An 18,871-nucleotide genomic window follows, 5' to 3' on the forward strand; every position below is an offset into this window, starting at 1 on the left:
TCTCGAGAGCGCAAGGCGGATGTGTCAAATTCTGCAGTCGAGCGCAGTTGCTCTCCACCGACTGCGCTGATCAAAAGCATGATGGGAAACGACTTGCTGACGACACAGCTTAATGATCATTAGCTAAAACAACCGTGATGAATTGTTCTTTTTTTTTAAATTATTTTAAAACTATTTTTATGTGTATACGTTATGTGTGAATATTCTCAAACTATCTGACAGTGCGATCTCAATGGGTTATGCATTGCAATTTTTATTTAAAGAAAACGTGTCGTATTAAAGGTGGTATCAGCGATTTCAGGCCCAAACATAAATGTTCACATTCATCTAATCTTACCTAACGATCCGCTAGCTGCCCGCCCCATAAGCATGCCATCAAAAAAAACGCGTCTCTGTAGGCAGCCTAGGCTCGTCATAGGCAGCCGTGCACGAGCGCAAAACCTCACAACACCCACCCCTGTCAGTGATTGGTTGGAACACTATTTGTTTGGGTTTTGAGTGTTTGGCTAAACTGGGTGAAGACAACTGTTTTTGTGTGCAGATCTCAGAGCCTAGGCTGCCTACAGAGACGCGTTTTTTTTGACGGCATGCTTATGGGGTGGGCAGCTAGCGGATCGTTAGGTAAGATTAGATGAATGTGAACATTTATGTTTGGGCCTGAAATCGCTGATACCACCTTTAAAGAAAAAAAGATTGATAAACATGTTTTTGGAATGGAATTAAATACATACTCTGGGCGTCTTGTTCATTATATTTATTTTTATATAAAAGCAACAGAACTTAAAACACATCCAGTTTTAGCAACACTGTGCACAAGCGTGAATCCCGCGATATCCATTTTTGATCTCGCAGCTGTCTGATCCACTGCGAGAAGAGAGAACTGTCCGGTTTGCCTGCACTTTTCACGGCAGCCGCCTACTCACATCTCAGGCGAAGCAAGGCGCATCTCAAACAAGCCTACAGGCATTGATAGTATTCTGCAAAGGCAGTCTACAACTGCCCTGTGAGGTGACAAGTCTCCACTTGAGATGCCTTGGTTTTCTGGCCCTGGTTTCAATAAAGGCAGTTTTTGAAATAAGGAAGTTTTGAAACTTACAGGGTATTTTATAGTGTAATGAACTCTTAACTGTCAAAAGATCAAGGAAAGTGCAGTGCAAAAGTGCAGTTAGGAACAAGAGGCAACAGAACTGGTTGTATAGTGGTTTTATTCAAGTCACATGTCCTACAGCCAGTACTGAATCAAATCATGGACAGGAAGATGTGTAGGTGGTCTCAAATGAATCACCTGAAATAGGAACAGAAAATGAACTCCATTTAACAGTGAATTCAGCCAGAGCAAAGCATGGTTAGGATGAAAGCGTACTTGGCTGATAGTAGTCATAAACATTGATGACTGCTGGCTTGAGATTTTCCACTGCAAGAACCTGTTTCAGCAGCAGAGTGTAACTCATGGGGACGCCTTTGGGAACCTACAAGACAGAAAGGATGAACAGCAAATACACAACACTCAAGATGGCAGCTAGTAATATACCCAGTCTCACCTCTTTCAGATACACTAGGACATGATCATCTTCAACATCAACCCGCTCCACTAGTGGGGCAAACGATTGGGGTGAAGAACCAAGCTGAGGGGAACATCATTTGCACAATTACAATTGAAGGAGCTTCAAGCATCTTGGGACTTTCTAAATCATCTTAAATACAAACCAGTGACGCATCTGCCGTGAAGCCTGACAGGAGCTTAATGTCAACTAGAACCATGTTAGTGCTTGATTTTACACCATTGTATCTGAATGAGTGTGAAAAAGAGGTTTAGTCCAGACCAAGAACACAGCTTCCCTTTTTGTAAGAGTCATAAACATCAGTTGGTTACAGGACACAATGCGGCTTACTTCACAGTGAACTTCAACATGAGATTGGCTCCAAGTGGTTGGCAGTCTCCAGTCACCTTCGCTTCGACACTCAGCGTCATGGAGACTTTAACGGGTGTTGGGATGTTGTAGAAACACGCAACCTATAGTACGAGTAGAAAATCAAACAAACACATTTAGATTTGGCTGTGCACAACAAATATAGATAGATGGGATGAAGATACAGACCTGCACAGACACACAAGAGGATCCTGATGCTTTAACACTATATTTGCCTGGAACGTTCTTCAGTGGCTTTTCTTGATACAGCAGCCTGTTGTCCCGATTCACTTTGAAGCTATAAGAGTCTCCTCCTACTACTGAGGACTGTACGGTAACAGTGCTGGAGCCGTCCAAGCTGAACACTTGAGCAGCGTACACAGACAGAGCCTGAAGAGCCACCACAGTGTCCTAAAAACAAGTACAAGATAAAAATAAATCCTTAAAATGATTGCACTCATGTTTGGTAGTCAGAGGCACCTGGGTGGAGGAAAACCCTCCATAGGGATTCTGCTGGGCCACGAGCCAGTTGACAATGCGGTTAGCATAACCCAGATTAGCTGCCGTGAGAGGCTGAACAGCAAGAACCGCTAGCAACACGTAAGAGCTGATCTCCACCGCCAGAGTATCACCAGATGTCGTCTGAGACCAATGGACCTTAGTGCCTTAGGATAAGATGGAGGTGAGAAAGTTGATGCCAAAGACCCTGATGAATCAACATCAAGAGGCTGGTAAATCTTACCTTCAGAAATTGCAAGGTTGTTCAAGGCTGTTAAAAGCTGTGATCGAGTGGTGGTCTCTCCGGCCAGACTGAAGGTGTAGGCCAGCAGAGCTGTGGCATAAGTGTTTCCAAGGTTCCCAACGACAGGCCTCAAGCATGACAGACCGTTGGTAATGACAGAATCCTAAAAAAAAAAAAAAAAAAAAAAAAAAAAAAGCGCATATCAGTCAGCCAGAACAGGAGGGTCATCTGCAAGGAGCTTATACAACTACTGGATTGGTTACCGTGGTGGGGACACCTAGTTCAAGCAGCGATGCAACAATGTAGGCAGTCATGGTCACACTGTCACCAACTCCACCCTTAAAAGAAAGAAAAGAGACTGATTTAGAAGACCAGTCAATTGTCCAGTGCATTTAGAAACATGTAATGCACCTTCATGTCACTATGGTACAGAGTTCCCTGCTGCATGAAACAGCCGTCTGAACCCTGCTTGCTGATCAGCCAATCCTTTGCACTCTGCAGGACATGTGGATCAATGAAGACAAATTGCCTCGCTAGACCAAAAGACCTCATGACAAAGGCGGTCAACCTGGTCGTGAAAAAGGTTGACAAACTAAACAAACTGTTTGTGCCATGACAGATTATACACAACAGTAGGACAGTGTGAAACTCACCATGTATTTGATTCATCATAACCAAATGTGCTGTATGATCCATCGCTGTGTCTGAAGTTCAGTTGTCCTTGGTATCCTGATTAGATCATACAGCACATGTAAGTGATAGTCCAATGGGAAGAGCAGGACAAAGCTTCCTTGAAATTGAGTCTCCTACATATATAAAGTGGATTTGGTCATCCATACCGCTCTGAAGGAAGCCTGTGGCAGTCTCTCGGATGGCTGCGGTGAGTTGCCCTGTGACCTTCAGGTACAGTAGGATGTAAATATTTGGAGCAAGAATGATCATATTCTGTTCTCCACAGCCAGATGGCATCTGTAATAACCCATTTAGATTCTTCAGCGCACGACCCATTATGTCCCCTACAAGAGGTCAAGCATAAAACCCACATCAGAAACAGTTATTCTACCAAACTTCACGTCAGTTTCTACTGAATGAGATGTAGTACCAAGGACTGAAACTGAGCATCTGGCAGATCCTTGAACCATGTTTGTTGGAAATCTCAGAGTCATGTCTTCAGAAAGATCTTTTCCTGCAGACAAGAGAAGGGATCAGCATTTTAGAGCTAGGCTAATGTTTGGCTATACAGGGAGAACGTATTTGGGAATCATGGAGTGCAAACAAACCCTTTGGACACAGTAACCAACTCTGGGTGTTTGTCCTTTCAACTCCTTCAGGCTATAGAAGCAATAACACCACATCAGTAAAGCAGCATGAGCTCCATGACCAGACTACAGAAGGCTAGTTAACACTTACCAGGACAAGTAGACTTCGAATGACTACGTCGATGCGTCCTCTCGTAGGCACAGTCACGACTTCAGTGCCACATCGGGTCTGGGATGCTTCAGCTGAAGCACTGACAGTCACATTGACAGTTCCTGCAGTGACAGACAGGAAGTGAGCAACACCCTTAATATACACTTAATTTAGAGAGGATCCAAAACTGACCAAGAACAGAAGCTGAGAGAATCCATTTGAAGGTCTTTCTCCCATTGGCACAAAGACAGGATGAATACGGATCAGTATATGGTTTAAGAGTGAAGGCAGTGGATGAAGCTGGAGTTACTTTAACCTGCCAATGAAACAGAACACATGGAGCAAAGACACATGACCTTCTCTATACAGATGAATTATAAAAGAAACCATGGCAGACCATGATGCACTTGGACAGATAGCTGAAGACTGTGGCCTTCAGCTCAAAAGACTCCCCACGGACAATGGAGTATGGCAGGGAGAGCTCCAGGAAGAAGGGCTGGAAGACTGTCAGCAGAGCAGGAGGAGCCAGACCAAAACCTTTTGAAGACAGGCAGAACGCCTCAGTCTCCCATGTGGTGATGGTGTCAGGAACAGTGAGGGGAACTCGTGTTGATCCAGTGTTTCTGAAAGACAGGAGAAAAATAAGGGGAACAGGGAGAAAAACTGCGCAAGTAGCTTTAGAAGGAACAAGATGCTTCACGAACCCCACACGAGCAAGCTGCCAGAGCCATGTTTCTGGAAAGTAAGTCCTGACAGTCACTTCAAAAGAGGAAGTGTTGGGTCCAGCCTCTTCTACAGGACCATTCAAAACCACCACTGAAAGACAAGCAATTTTACACCAAACTGTCTTAGTATCTGCAGAATAAACAGGGTTCATAACTGCCCCTCTTATTGCATTTATGGAAATGATTAAAACACCCAACAATTTGTTGATCCACAAGTAGTACCCTTACGAAAAAAGGTTTATTAAAGTGTGCTATTAGTATACTTTTAAACTAAAAAGTATACTTTGTATGTACTTCTCAGAAATACACTTCAAATTGGCCTATACTTGTTGATCAAGATATAGGCTACTTAAAGGAGAACTCGGTAACTCTAGCGAACTCTACTCACTTCTTCGCTGATTTTCCCTTTTGTTGTCGCATGTTTTCCCCACGAGCTCCCCCTACAGCTGTGGGGGGGCGTATATTTCACAACACGGTCGTAAAAAACTCACTTGCGGCGGCCTCCTCCCCCTCTCTACCGCTGCTCATGTGCGTTTGTTTTGATCGGAGCAAGCCAACTGTATTGTGTGGAGCTATGTCTACCGAGGTGGGTAATCTGGTAATACATCATACATGCGTGTTTGTTTATGTCGAATTGCCATAAAGCAATTTGTATTTTGCGCTCGTTCTCATTCTCGTTTCTCACGAGACTTCCAATTTCGCCTGGGAACGCTGGGGGGAGCGGGAAAAGTCACCAATATCACCAGAACAGGTTGTTTAACCATCCAAATGATTTCTAGACAGTTTTATTACATTAAAAAAAGTTACCAAGTTCTCCTTTAAAGTATAATTAAGCATTCTTGGCTTGTACTTGTTTACTATTTTGTTTGAGTAGCTTAATAAATACTTTTTTTTAAAAAACATTACACACCGTCTTATAAACTAACATGTTCAGATAGCATCAAGCTTTTGGGTGGAATAGCTTAGAGTAAATAAAATAAGAAACCGAACCTGATCTTGTACACAGTGATAACCCTTACAAAAAAAGTTTAAGTTTTCTATTAGTATACTTATTTTCAACTAAAAATAAGAAAGCATACTTTCAGTCTACATTTTATATACACTTCTCAAATATACTTAGTTACATGTGTACTTGACTTATACTGAGAGAAAAGTATATTTGGCCTGTACTTGTACTCAATCTTTTGATCGAGATATACAAAAGTATAATTAAGTATCCTAGTTGTTTGAACTCTTGATCAAGTAGCCCATTAAATATAATTTTACATAGTTTTTCATATACAGTCTTATGAAACTTACATTGTTAGAAAATTGATATAAAACATTTCTAATACTGCGTATCTGATTTTTTGTGTAGGCTAGTCCACTGGTAGTGTATAGGAATTAACTTCTACTTTACTCTTTCCCACCATTGACTGAATTCCAGCTGTCCATGTTTTCACTGTTATATGGTAGGGGGCGCTATGACACATCTAGTACAGAATCTCCGGATCAAAACATAGAAGCTGAAACAAGTGATAGAAGATTGCTCACGCAAATGTAAGAAAATGTGATCAAACATTAAACGGCGTGTAAATCAAAACTGCTTAAGGTTGTCTATTCCCTTTCGGGCGATTCAAAGGCTTGGTGTCTCAGACTTCACTGTTTGAAACTTGCTATACCTGTGACTCCCTCTCATTTTCTCTCACTCTCTTTCGTTATTCGTATCTTGTATTTGTTTGTGTTCGTATTTTGTGTATGCATACTTGTGTGAATTGTAATATCCTGTATTCGTAGTTATATTATTAAAAACAATATATGCCTGATTGCTGCGGTTTGCTCAACATTTCAAAGTCCCTGAAACATTACGATCTAACAACTACAAAAAGCTCTACAAATGTGTTACTATTTAAGTAACCTAAATCTTATAAGAACAGGAAGGTGATTTTTCATGGCCAGAAAATAGCTTTCTTCGAATTATAAGAGATCGTTTTTGTTGAGAAATTGATGGGTTAATCTTGGGCCGTTTGTTGGACAAACAACTGTTGATAACTACATTAATTTCCATTAAAAGTTATTCTGATAATTGATCTGAACAATGGACCGCTGATATATTAATGATTAAATTATAATTCATTGTGATGGGTTATTGATATATACACAATTGATCTATTTTTCAGCTTCAATAATTTTATTAAACTGTATGCGAAAGATGAACCATAACCCCAATTCATCATAATTGATTGCCTATATCATTTGAGCTAGAAATTCACTACATTACCAACATTCAAGTGTTGATTAAATAGGATGCATGAAGCTAATAAAATGTTTAAAATTAAAGTACAGTTAAAGGTATTTCAAGTATATAAAAAAAAAAAAAATTAACAGTGGTATAGGCCTACTGCAAGTGCAAAAATATACTAGTAAGCCAAGTATAATTTTAAGTTCACTTAGAGAAAACTTGCAGTATATAACTACTAAACTAGTAGCTTAGCACGGTAAAAGAGCAAAAATATAAAATTAGTAAACTACAAGTATGATGTTAAATTCACTTAAAGAACTAGTATAAAACTACTAAACTAGTTTACTGAGTATACTTCAAAGTGTACTTTCGTAAACTAAAAAATTGCTACATGTATTAAATTAGTAAACTACTAGTATACCCATAAGTTCACTTGCAGTACAAATGAGAAACGCAATTGTGAACTAGTTGTGCACTTACAGTTTACTACTCTTACACTTAAACACACTTATATTCTAAAAGTGGGCCAATTTAGTCCCAAGCGGTATTAAAATAGTACACTTACAAGTTTACTACTAGTACATATTGACAGTATATGTACTACATAATGTATACTTAAATACACTTGGACATCACTCAAGTATACTTTTTCATAAGGGTAACCTCACATAACTGAAAGCAAGTTCACCAAGTCATGCAGAATTTTTCACTGAAAGAACGACCTCTCTGCATAGACCTACCATCTGGGAAACTGGGATACAGCAGGCACGGAGGGGCTTGTACAGCGAGATTTGTTGCGATCTTCATTCCCAGGCTCTGTCAGAGAGACAAGTCAAAACACAAGACAGATTTAAAGTCAATGACTCAGTTTGTGACCATGTAGTCACAAAATACAGTTTTCTACCTTGAAGGTTGTGTAGGCTTGATTTGTAGGAGCAGTGTAGGCAGGATCTATATCAAAAGCTAGACGTGGTCGAAAACCTAGACACTCTGGTTCATCCTGAACGCTGTTTGGGTAACCTGATAGTGATCGCACCGGGAGCAAGTCAAACACCTGAAACCATGAAAAAAAGGACACTTTTGAAAAAAAGTGTTGAACAAGATTCATTACTGTTTGGAATGTTATGTCACAGAGTACATAAATGTATGTTAAGATGTACACTAAAACTGCTATAATCATAACAGAATAGGTTTGTTCAATTTCTCTCAGCATTACTCAAATTCTAAAGCTGAACCTGAATGTCAGTCAAAGCCAACAAGAATTTTAATCAACTGCACAAGGATACCATTTTCGCACTCAGACGTCTTCCTGGCTCCAAGATCCAGATGCTCTGATCTACAGCACTGATGCCACACAGAGATCCTGCTTGAGCAGAGACAGTCAGAACATTTCCCTCAGCAGGAACGGCCGTAGCAGGAGAGAACTGTAGAGACACCTGGAACAAGGACCAACACGCTTTAGGACACGTCATCATACCCCACTTAAAGCCAAAAAAGTGCTAATGCACATCATACTTTGTTTCGGAGACACATTTCGGTTTCAAATGACGCACTACCAACAACAACATTCTCACTGGGCAGAACGCAGTAGACCAGAATCTGCACTACTGGAGCCATATCGACACTGACAGACAGCTGGAAAGACACCGAGCCGCTCGTGACTGTATTAGAAGCCCTCGCTTTGACCGTCTGAAATCCATGGAGGACGATCAATCCTCTGGACAAGACCTGACAAACACAAAACAAGTGGGTGCATAAACAGTCGAGAGCAATGATTATAAAAAAATAAAAAAAAACCTGATATCCACTCACCATATAGATGATGTCAACGCTGTAGTCACCAGTCTCTCCAAAAGAATACTTCACGGTCACTGGAAACGCAGCACCACATTTGAGTGGCTGCTCAAGCTTCACTATAGTCAGTTCACTAGATGGGTTGTTAGGAGAATCAGGTTGGAGAAGCTGAACAACCCTTGTATCTGTAGTGAAGTATGGCGATTTGTAACCATTGACAACCGCTGGAGTAGCACTTGCCTGGGGAACAACGAATGGAATTGGCTTCTTGCGAGAGAAATTGAGATCTACAGAGATCAGAGTCTACACTTCACAAAACACAGAGCAAATCGTACCACCAGATTCAGAGCGGCTTTAGGAAGACTAGCAGCGCTAAGGGAGAATGAGGCCAGTCCTTTCTGGTTTGTGGTCAGATTCAGCAGCAGTTTGTTGGGCCAGCTGTTATCCAGGAGATAAACCGCTTTGTTTGCGATTGGAGTTCCATCAAAACGAGACACTGAGATCTTTTGGAAATGATCAAGGTTAGGAAAGGGAACCAATGTGAAGGCTTCTGCAACAAGGAATTAATTATACTTGCCTTCCCATTAATCATTGATCCAGGTTCAAAATATTCTGGGATGTCCAAAAATATAACTCTGCCGACTTCAAATGTAATGGACACTGTTGCAGATTTTGACATGACTACATCTGGGGGGTGGAGAGATGCAATATATAAAAGAATAAAAATAAAAAAAGAGAACTGCAAACAAACTTTAAAGCAAGTACCATTGGTTCAGATCAGCCAAAAGCTCACCTGTTCCCACCTCAGTGACATTCACATTTACAAGAAAAGTATCTTGCATGTTATTTTCAAATTCAGTGTTGAAAAACACTGATGTACCGATGCTAAGGGAGGCACAGCCTGTGGCATTCATCTGGTAACAGAACAAAGTCACATTAAAGTCAAGCACAAGAAAAACCCTCCGCTGTAAGGCAGGAGTCAAACCTCTGCAGTTTTAGTCAGGCAACGACGGGTCACATCAGGAACCACAACGAATGGAAAAGGATCACGGCACACTTCCACCAAGGCTAGACCGGGTACAGGTTGGCCATATGTGTATCTGGGAAACATCACAAGGGACAAAATTAAGAACCGACCAACCCCCAAGACAAGATAATATCTGTACGTTTCACTCACTTGGCACAAGCCTCGACTTTCAGTCCCACATCTGCAACGCTGTACGTCTGTGGTGCGTTTACAGTCACGTCAAACTTGGGCAAAACTAAACCAGAAATAAAAACGCTGTAAGACCTCAGATCTGTCTCTGAACTGTTGCACATCATTCACAATAACTTACCATATTTTTTCACTTCAAAAACATGGGAGATCATTTGGTCGCCAATAAAAGCCTTTAGTGTGTACATCCCCATCTGAGCCTCTGGGTTTAACTTGTGAGAAAGCTGCAATATCCACTCCGTTGAGGAAACGTTTGTCCACTGACCAATGCGGTTATTATTATTGTCCTATTAAAACAATGAACAGCTTATAAAACGGCAAACAAAATGTACAGACAGTGGCAGTGGCTCCATTCAAAGACTCGGACCAGAACAAATTCTCACCTCCACAACCACCAGATTGTACTGAAAGACAAAGACAGGAATATTAAGCATTTAAAATAGACACTATTGCAGCAATCATTGAAGAGAACTGCAAAACTGTGCACGTAAAAATAACCTGCAATAAATTTGCAATTTGTTCATGGCCAGACCTTACCATCTGATCAAGTGGCACAAATTTGGCATCCATGGTGACAACTCTGAAATTCACTGCAAAGACAGATAAACTCATATTATTTGCATAATGCACTTGTAGACAATCAGAACTTGTAGCGTACTGGACTATATACACACCTCTAATATTAAACCAAGGGACAATCACAGCTCACCTGTTTGTCCTGGATTGTAGATGGGTTTGTCTGTCTGGATGAAGGTCAAAGGCAGGTAACGTCTGAACATGACTTTTCTCTCTTCAGTCGCTTTGAAGACCTTCCCTTGAACATCTACCTTCAGCATCTGCACAGATTCTCCATCTACTTGAGGAGCCTGTGGGAGAAGCTCAGTTAACTCAGACAAAAAAAAAAAACTATAAAAAAAAATAAAAGTCTCATGACAACAGACCTGGAAACTAAAGCATTGATGAAATGGCTTTGAAGAAACTTGCTTCACAAGTCGAGTTATCCTTTTGTCATCAAGCAGAGAAACTGTCATTGTGAGACTCTCTTGGGGTTTCAGAAGACTTGCACACAATTTGGCATCAGATCCAGTTTCAATCACTGCAGGGAAAGTCACCATGAATAACCTGTGTAAACATCATGAAGTTTAGGTTCAGAGACCAAAGGGAATCAGGTCAAAACATTTACATGTTGGTTGAACATCCACAGAAAGTGGCTGCCACAGGGTTGCCAGGTCTGTGCATCAAAAATAAGCCAAAGTGGTTATCTCCATCAGAGAGTGGGTTGAAGTACCAAACGTAAAAAAAAAAAAAAAACACCCCACACACACATGGGAAACCCTCTGATTTAACAACAATGTGCCATGGTCCCAAAATAAGAGCACAATACAGCCATTTTTGTACAGCAATATATTTGAGGAACAATAACTCCAACAGCACACAAACTCCATTCAACAGGGACTTGTATAAAAAAAACAAGTGTTAATGAATAGTTTGGTTGGTCCCATTCATCATTTGAACACTAGATGGGAACAAGTACAACATGATTAATGAACTTAAACATTTAATGCTTTGGTGCTTCATTTTGCCAGCTTTACAACTGCATCATTCAGCATAGATTAGACATTAGGCCACTTTTCACTTCAAAGCCCATAGTACTTACGGCCTTTTCTGTCCATCAACAGCAAAGAGGAAAAGGGCTAAAATGAGCCCTTTCCAAACACATATCTCCCTCACAGCCATGAAGAGCAATCATCCAAGACTAGACAGAAATCAAGAGTCTCTTTCAAAAACCCTGCAGCACTTCTGTTCAGATCCACACTGCTCTACAGCTTAACTCTAAATCAGCTGCACTGTTGCCAGCGTTATTTATAATTCATAACAGCTTGATTTAGCTCTCACAGGCAATCTGGACATCTTTAGGGCGGAGCCACAGTAATTAATCACAGGGTTGCCAACTCTAGACTTGTTTGAAATTGGCAAATTCTGCACAGCTAAGATTCTTGATAGCACTGTGTGGAAAAATGTAGTCATATGCTTTTCAAAAAAAAAACAAGTGGTTTTATTTATTTTAAAGCTTGAGTAAGCAAACTGTACTTTTTATGTAGGCAAGGCAAGGCAAGGCAAGTTTATTTATATAGCACATTTCATACACAATGGCAATTCAAAGTGCTTTACATAGAAGAAATTAAAATAATGAAAAGAAATAAGAATAATTAAAACAGTTTAGAAAAATAAAATAAAATACAGTACTTTTAAAAAATAAAAAAGAATATTTATTATAGATCTTTCTTTCAAAGGATTCCCTTAAGACTTAAATCTTTCAACCTTCTTTTAACCTTCAATCTTCTTACGACTTCCATCTATCAACTTTCCTTTAACTTTCTTTTCTCCCTCATTTACTCACACGTACTTTTCACTTTCTTTAGCACTATTTAATGTAATAAATAGAACCTTATTGTAAAGTGTTACTGATTAGTTAAACACCGATTCAGACATCTCCTGAGTTGGAAAGATTAGTTGTTTTAACCATTCATTAAAATGAATCGGTTCAAAGGAGTCATTAGTTCGCGAATTGGACATGTCATGCGCGATGCGTGAGTTTACATTAGACTCACACGGTAGCCAGGCGTCTCATCCAATGGTGAGCTCAGTTGACGCTGTGTGCTTCAAGATTCTGACGCAAGTGCTAAGATTCCGATTGGCCAAGAGAAAAAGTGCTAAGATTCCGATTGGCCCAGAGAAATGTCAATTATAAGAATTATCCAATAATGTTTTGCGATACATGAGTAACATCAGAGAATGTCTAATAAGGCGAGAAGTTTCACTCTCAGTACACTTCCGGCTTCTGAACTGGTTGCAGTTCCTCTCTGATTGTGAGGTGCAATGAGCAGAAACACCTCTTTAGTTGAGTAAAGTTGGCAGTAAATTCACAGATTCGAACTTCCCGGGTCAATAACTCGTGAGCTAAACATTGTTTCTGCACAAATAACACCTCTTTTTAATCGTAGTAATGTAGACAATCAGCTACAACCTAATTTTCCTCCAAACGAGCTTTCCCTCGCAGTGGACAAAATACATTGATCTCTATGCGCAAGCGGCAGAGAGACAGATCCGAAGGGACCGTCTGCAAAGTGCAAAACCCGAAAAGCGTTACTACGAAAACAGTCAACAACTTCACTGTCACACACTATAGTGTCATCAAATTCAGTTCACACATCACTGCTGCCCTGATGGTTATACTACAACACTTATTTTGGGAAAAATATGTATTTTAATTGTATATACATTTGTAAATATATGATTTTTTTATGAAAAATATTCAATAACTTCACTGTAATAAACTGTATTGTTGCCAGATTCAGTACACACATCACTGCTGCCCTGATGGTTATACTACAACACTTATTTTGGGAAAAATCTATATTTTAAATTGTATATACAATTGTAAATGTAGAATTTTTATGATTTTTATCAAAAATATTCAATAACTTCACTGTAATTTACTGTATTGTTGCCAAATTCAGTTCACACATCACTGCTGCCCTGATGTTTATACTACAAACACTTATTTTGGGAAAAATATATTTAAGTTGTATATACAATTGTAAATATGATGTTTTATGATTTTTATGAAAAATATTCAATAACTTCACTGTAATTTACTATATTGTTGCCAGATTCAGTTCACACATCACAGCTGCCCTGATGTTTATACTATAACACTTATTTTGGGAAAAATATATATTTTAAATTGTATATACAATTGTAAATGTAGAATTTTTATGATTTTATGAAAAAAATTCAATAACTTCACTGTAATTTACTGTATTGTTGCCAAATTCAGTTAACGCATCACTGCTGCCATTATGGTTATGCTACAACACTTATTTTGGGAAAAATATATATTTTAAATTGTATATACAATTGTAAATGTAGAATTTTTATGATTTTTATGAAAAAAATTCAATAACTTCACTGTAATTTACTGTATTGTTGCCAAATTCAGTTCACGCATCACTGCTGCCCTTATGGTTATGCTACAACACTTATTTTGGGAAAAATATGTATTTTAAGTTATACAATTGTAAATATATGATTTTTTATGATTTTTATGAAAAATATTCAATAACTTCACTGTAATTTACTGTATTGTTGCCAAATTCAGTGCACACATCATTGCTGCCCTGATGGTTATACTACAACACTTATTTTGGGAAAAATATGTATTTTAAATTGTATACAATTGTAAATGTAGAATTTTTATGATTTTTATGAAAAAAATTCAATAACTTCACTGTAATTTACTGTATTGTTGCCAAATTCAGTTCGCACATCACTGCTGCCCTTATGGTTATGCTACAACACTTATTTTGGGAAAAATATGTATTTTAAGTTGTATATACAATTGTAAATATATGATTTTTTTTATGATTTGTATGAAAAATATTCAATAACGTCACTGTAATTTACTGTATTGTTGCCAGATTCAGTTCACACATCACTGCTGCCCTGATGTTTATACTACAACACTTATTTTGGGAAAAATATATATTTTAAATTGTATACAATTGTAAATGTAGAATTTTTATGATTTTTATCAAAAATATTCAATAACTTCACTGTAATTTACTGTATTGTTGCCAAATTCAGTGCACACATCACTGCTGCCCTGATGGTTATACTACAACACTTATTTTGGGAAAAATATGTATTTTAAGTTGTATATACAATTGTAAATATATGATTTTTTTTTATGATTTTTATGAAAAATATTCAATAACTTCACTGTAATTTACTGTATTGTTGCCAAATTCAGTGCACACATAACTGCTGCCCTGATGGTTATACTACAACACTTATTTTGGGAAAAATATGTATTTTAAGTTGTATATACAATTGTAAATATGATGTTTTATGATTTTTATGAAAAATATTCAATAACTTCACTGTAATTTACTATATTGTTGCCAGATTCAGTTCACACATCACAGCTGCCCTGATGTTTATACTATAACACTTATTTTGGGAAAAATATATATTTTAAATTGTATATACAATTGTAAATGTAGAATTTTTATGATTTTATGAAAAAAATTCAATAACTTCACTGTAATTTACTGTATTGTTGCCAAATTCAGTTAACGCATCACTGCTGCCATTATGGTTATGCTACAACACTTATTTTGGGAAAAATATATATTTTAAATTGTATATACAATTGTAAATGTAGAATTTTTATGATTTTTATGAAAAAAATTCAATAACTTCACTGTAATTTACTGTATTGTTGCCAAATTCAGTTCACGCATCACTGCTGCCCTTATGGTTATGCTACAACACTTATTTTGGGAAAAATATGTATTTTAAGTTATACAATTGTAAATATATGATTTTTTATGATTTTTATGAAAAATATTCAATAACTTCACTGTAATTTACTGTATTGTTGCCAAATTCAGTGCACACATCATTGCTGCCCTGATGGTTATACTACAACACTTATTTTGGGAAAAATATGTATTTTAAATTGTATACAATTGTAAATGTAGAATTTTTATGATTTTTATGAAAAATATTCAATAACTTCACTGTAATTTACTGTATTGTTGCCATATTCAGTTCACACATCACTGCTGTCCTGATGGTTATACTACAACACTTATTTGGGAAAAATATATATTTTAAATTGTATATACAATTGTAAATGTAGAATTTTTATGATTTTTATGAAAAATATTCAATAACTTCACTGTAATTTACTGTATTGTTGCCAGATTCAGTTCACACATCACTGCTGCCCTGATGTTTATACTACAACACTTATTTTGGGAAAATATATATATTTTAAATTGTATATACAATTGTAAATGTAGAATTTTTATGATTTTTATGAAAAATATTCAATAACTTCACTGTAATTTACTGTACTGTTGCCAAATTCAGTTCACACATCACTGCTGCCATGATGTTTATACTACAACACTTATTTTGGGAAAAATATGTATTTTAAGTTGTATATACAATTGTAAATATATGATTTTTTAATGATTTTTATGAAAAATATTCAATAACTTCACTGTAATTTACTGTACTGTTGCCAAATTCAGTTCACACATCACTGCTGCCATGATGTTTATACTACAACACTTATTTTGGGAAAAATATGTATTTTAAGTTGTATATACAATTGTAAATGTAGAATTTTTATGATTTTTTATGAAAAATATTCAATAACTTCACTGTAATTTACTGTATTGTTGCCAAATTCAGTTCAGACATCACTGCTGCCCTGATGTTTATACTACAACACTTATTTGGGAAAAATATATATTTTAAATTGTATATACAATTGTAAATGTAGAATTTTTATGATTTTTATGAAAAAAAATCAATAACTTTACTGTAATTTACTGTATTGTTGCCAAATTCAGTTCACACATCACTGCTGCCCTGATGGTTATACTACAACACTTATTTTGGGGAAAATAAATTTTATATACAATTGGAAATGTATAATTTTTATGAAAAATATCCAGTAACTTCACTGTAATTTATTTCGGGGAAAATGTTTTATTATGAAAAATAACAAAGATGAAAAAAAAAAATTAACAAAGATTTTACTGTGATAGAAACTTACAACCTTTGTACAACCTTTGCATAATCCTGGGACATTTTCTATAGAGCCAAATATAGTCAATGACAAGAGATATTGTCAAACTCTCCTACGGCCTCTTAACTTGCTTTGCACATAGCACAATACCAAGGGATAGCTTTGCGTGGTATTTGTGCTGCTGTCATTCCAAGACATCGTATGTGAAACCATCTCGCACAAGCTCCACACTGAATCTATAAGGCGATAAATAATTATATCAATTATATGCTTTAGGAATCCTATAATGCATAAAAGTGTTACAATAATGAAAGATTTTAAAATAATCCATGGAATTTCACTCCAGATGTTTTACATAATCCACTACATTATCTACTGTACATTTTAAAACAATTAAAGTATAAATCTCACCCAAACAGCATCCACAGTTTTTGGCAGGTCTTTATTTCCACAGAAGGAACAGAAGTCAATGTTTGGAACTGAAATACATTTTATACATACACATGAACTGTTAAGTTTGTAATAAGTATACATAATTGTAATATATATGATACCTGATCCTTTTAGAATGTCTTCAGCCATGTCTCTTCTTAGATTTTGAAGAGCTTGCTTTGATGAGTCAATCTCAAACATCCGTGGAATGTTTGGAAACTCCATCACTGTCATCTTGGCCATCTGTACGGATGGCATAAGAACATGTATTGTGTCTTATACAGTAAAAATACAGTATGTGTTATCACATCTATCCTAATATTAATATGTTTCATAAAATTACCTGCATCACAAAGACCCCACAACTGGTACCATCTTTTTGGAAGGTGTGGGTTATCTTTCCAGGCTGCCACTTGATGTTAACCCAGTCCTCCTTTCCAAGTCTATTCCGTCGCATCTTGAAATACTCTCTAAAAAGTAAAGGTTTAGTGATTTTTTTTATTGCATTTCCATTTTTTATAACTTTCCCAATAGTTTCCATAATCCATCTTATATTACCCAAATTTGTAGCAGGCTTTTTTGGAGTCCTTCACTTCGTTTGACCCTTGCATTGGGTCAACCACAAAAATGTGTTTTGAAAGGGCATGAAGATACTGTTGAAAAAAAAATGCATATAATTTTACCATTCCATTAAGACTCAAATCTTTACATGAATAGGGACCAGTAATCCAATGGTGTCAAGGCCACCTCATTACTGATTTTCTACAGCTCAAGACAAACTGTCAACACAAGAGGTAAATCATTTCTTTCTTAAAATGTCTGTACATTTTAAATGTAAAACTGTAAACATTTTCACTGTTATCCTACTTTTTTTTTAACAGAACATGTAAGTGTGATCAGCTCTGTTCAGCTGAAGATATTTATCTCCACTTCTCGACTAAGTAACAAATATTGAATTTATGATACATTTAACATTTTAATTATTACTTCATCCATAAAAGTACCTTGAAAATGAATTAATTAAAAAATTGGTCCTTTTAACATTGTAAAGGAGTCACATACTGTCAAGTTTGGCTAATTTTGGCCTCCATACACATAACTGTTTTCACATAAATTGATAAGACACACTGATAGCAATATAAAATAAATATATTATTTGTGATATATAAAATATTTAATAATAATAATACAAAATATATGTATTTGTAGTTGAATTTACTTCACTATATTCATATAAATATTTATAGCATTGTAAGGCTGATGGGCTTTAAATACACAAACCATGAACTGTGCAGAAATGCTGTTAATAATAATAATTTTGAAAGACGAATGATACGTTAGCCACAAATTATTACACAATGAGCTCTATACTCACCACAAACTTCCAGTGTACTTTTGCTATATTGACAAATCCAATGGCTCCATCATAGTCATCAAATGTGACCTGATACAATGTGTGAAAATGAAAAAAGAACAACTGCATTTTGTATACAGAAACAATAGAGACATGCTTGCAGTGAGTTGGGAATTCCTCTCAATTGTTTGTCGTTGTTAGATATTTAATATCAAATGCGATTAATCACGATTCATCCTTTGACAGCGCAACAAAATACATATTAAATAATTACAGAGGTTCTTACATTTCTTAACCCTTGCCGATGGTGTAGTGATTCAGGTGGTATAGCCGGCCAGCAGCACTTGTTGAATTAAGGATGGCTCCAATGTAACATTCAATCGCCTAAAAAATATTGTACAGAAGATTAATGATTCAAATTCGTCAACAAATATATTAAAGTGGTAGAACAGTTTTAATG

The 18,871-nt window shown here is 36.8% G+C and overlaps 2 protein-coding genes across 2 annotated transcripts; both read right to left on the reverse strand.

Annotated features, from left to right (window-relative positions):
* Positions 1-1,187: 1,187 nt before the first annotated feature.
* On the reverse strand, positions 1,188-11,969 carry LOC309479641 (alpha-2-macroglobulin-like protein 1). The gene is made up of 34 exons (XM_082143824.1): positions 11,676-11,969; positions 10,960-11,140; positions 10,728-10,884; positions 10,556-10,608; positions 10,402-10,422; positions 10,140-10,305; positions 9,980-10,064; positions 9,788-9,902; positions 9,596-9,716; positions 9,380-9,489; positions 9,138-9,305; positions 8,821-9,042; positions 8,524-8,736; positions 8,295-8,444; positions 7,913-8,062; positions 7,749-7,824; positions 4,767-4,878; positions 4,460-4,685; positions 4,255-4,378; positions 4,063-4,184; positions 3,933-3,984; positions 3,755-3,838; positions 3,492-3,668; positions 3,306-3,381; positions 3,064-3,220; positions 2,916-2,990; positions 2,653-2,815; positions 2,391-2,575; positions 2,100-2,321; positions 1,893-2,014; positions 1,708-1,789; positions 1,542-1,625; positions 1,364-1,469; positions 1,188-1,285 (listed from the first exon to the last, which is right to left on the reverse strand). The coding sequence occupies exons 1-34, from the start codon at positions 11,753-11,755 to the stop codon at positions 1,245-1,247; spliced, it is 4,278 nt and encodes a 1,425-aa protein (XP_081999950.1). The 5' UTR covers positions 11,756-11,969; the 3' UTR covers positions 1,188-1,244.
* A 4,696-nt stretch (positions 11,970-16,665) lies between these two features.
* On the reverse strand, positions 16,666-18,488 carry LOC309476731 (uncharacterized protein). Its single transcript, XM_082139910.1, has 6 exons — positions 18,433-18,488; positions 17,616-17,710; positions 17,401-17,527; positions 17,180-17,300; positions 17,037-17,104; positions 16,666-16,861 (listed from the first exon to the last, which is right to left on the reverse strand). Exons 2-6 carry the CDS (start codon positions 17,666-17,668, stop codon positions 16,748-16,750), a joined length of 483 nt encoding a protein of 160 aa, XP_081996036.1. The 5' UTR covers positions 17,669-17,710; positions 18,433-18,488; the 3' UTR covers positions 16,666-16,747.
* Between the last annotated feature and the right edge of the window lie 383 nt (positions 18,489-18,871).

The sequence above is a fragment of the Leuciscus leuciscus genome, assembly GCF_965113295.1.
Source record: "Leuciscus leuciscus genome assembly, chromosome: 1".
Classification (NCBI taxonomy): domain Eukaryota; kingdom Metazoa; phylum Chordata; class Actinopteri; order Cypriniformes; family Leuciscidae; genus Leuciscus; species Leuciscus leuciscus.

Coding starts and splice junctions, on each gene's coding strand:
- LOC309479641 (XM_082143824.1), bottom strand. CDS start 11,755: ATGGCTGTGAGGGAGATATGTGTTTGGAAAGGGCTCATTTTAGCCCTT. Junction 4,686..4,766: donor TGGCAGCTTGCTCGTGTGGG/GTTCGTGAAGCA, acceptor CCTGTCTTTCAG/AAACACTGGATCAACACGAG. Junction 2,816..2,915: donor AACTAGGTGTCCCCACCACG/GTAACCAATCCA, acceptor TTTTTTTTTTAG/GATTCTGTCATTACCAACGG.
- LOC309476731 (XM_082139910.1), bottom strand. CDS start 17,668: ATGCAAGGGTCAAACGAAGTGAAGGACTCCAAAAAAGCCTGCTACAAA. Junction 17,528..17,615: donor AAAGCCTGCTACAAATTTGG/GTAATATAAGAT, acceptor TTTACTTTTTAG/AGAGTATTTCAAGATGCGAC. Junction 16,862..17,036: donor AAACTGTGGATGCTGTTTGG/GTGAGATTTATA, acceptor ATCGCCTTATAG/ATTCAGTGTGGAGCTTGTGC.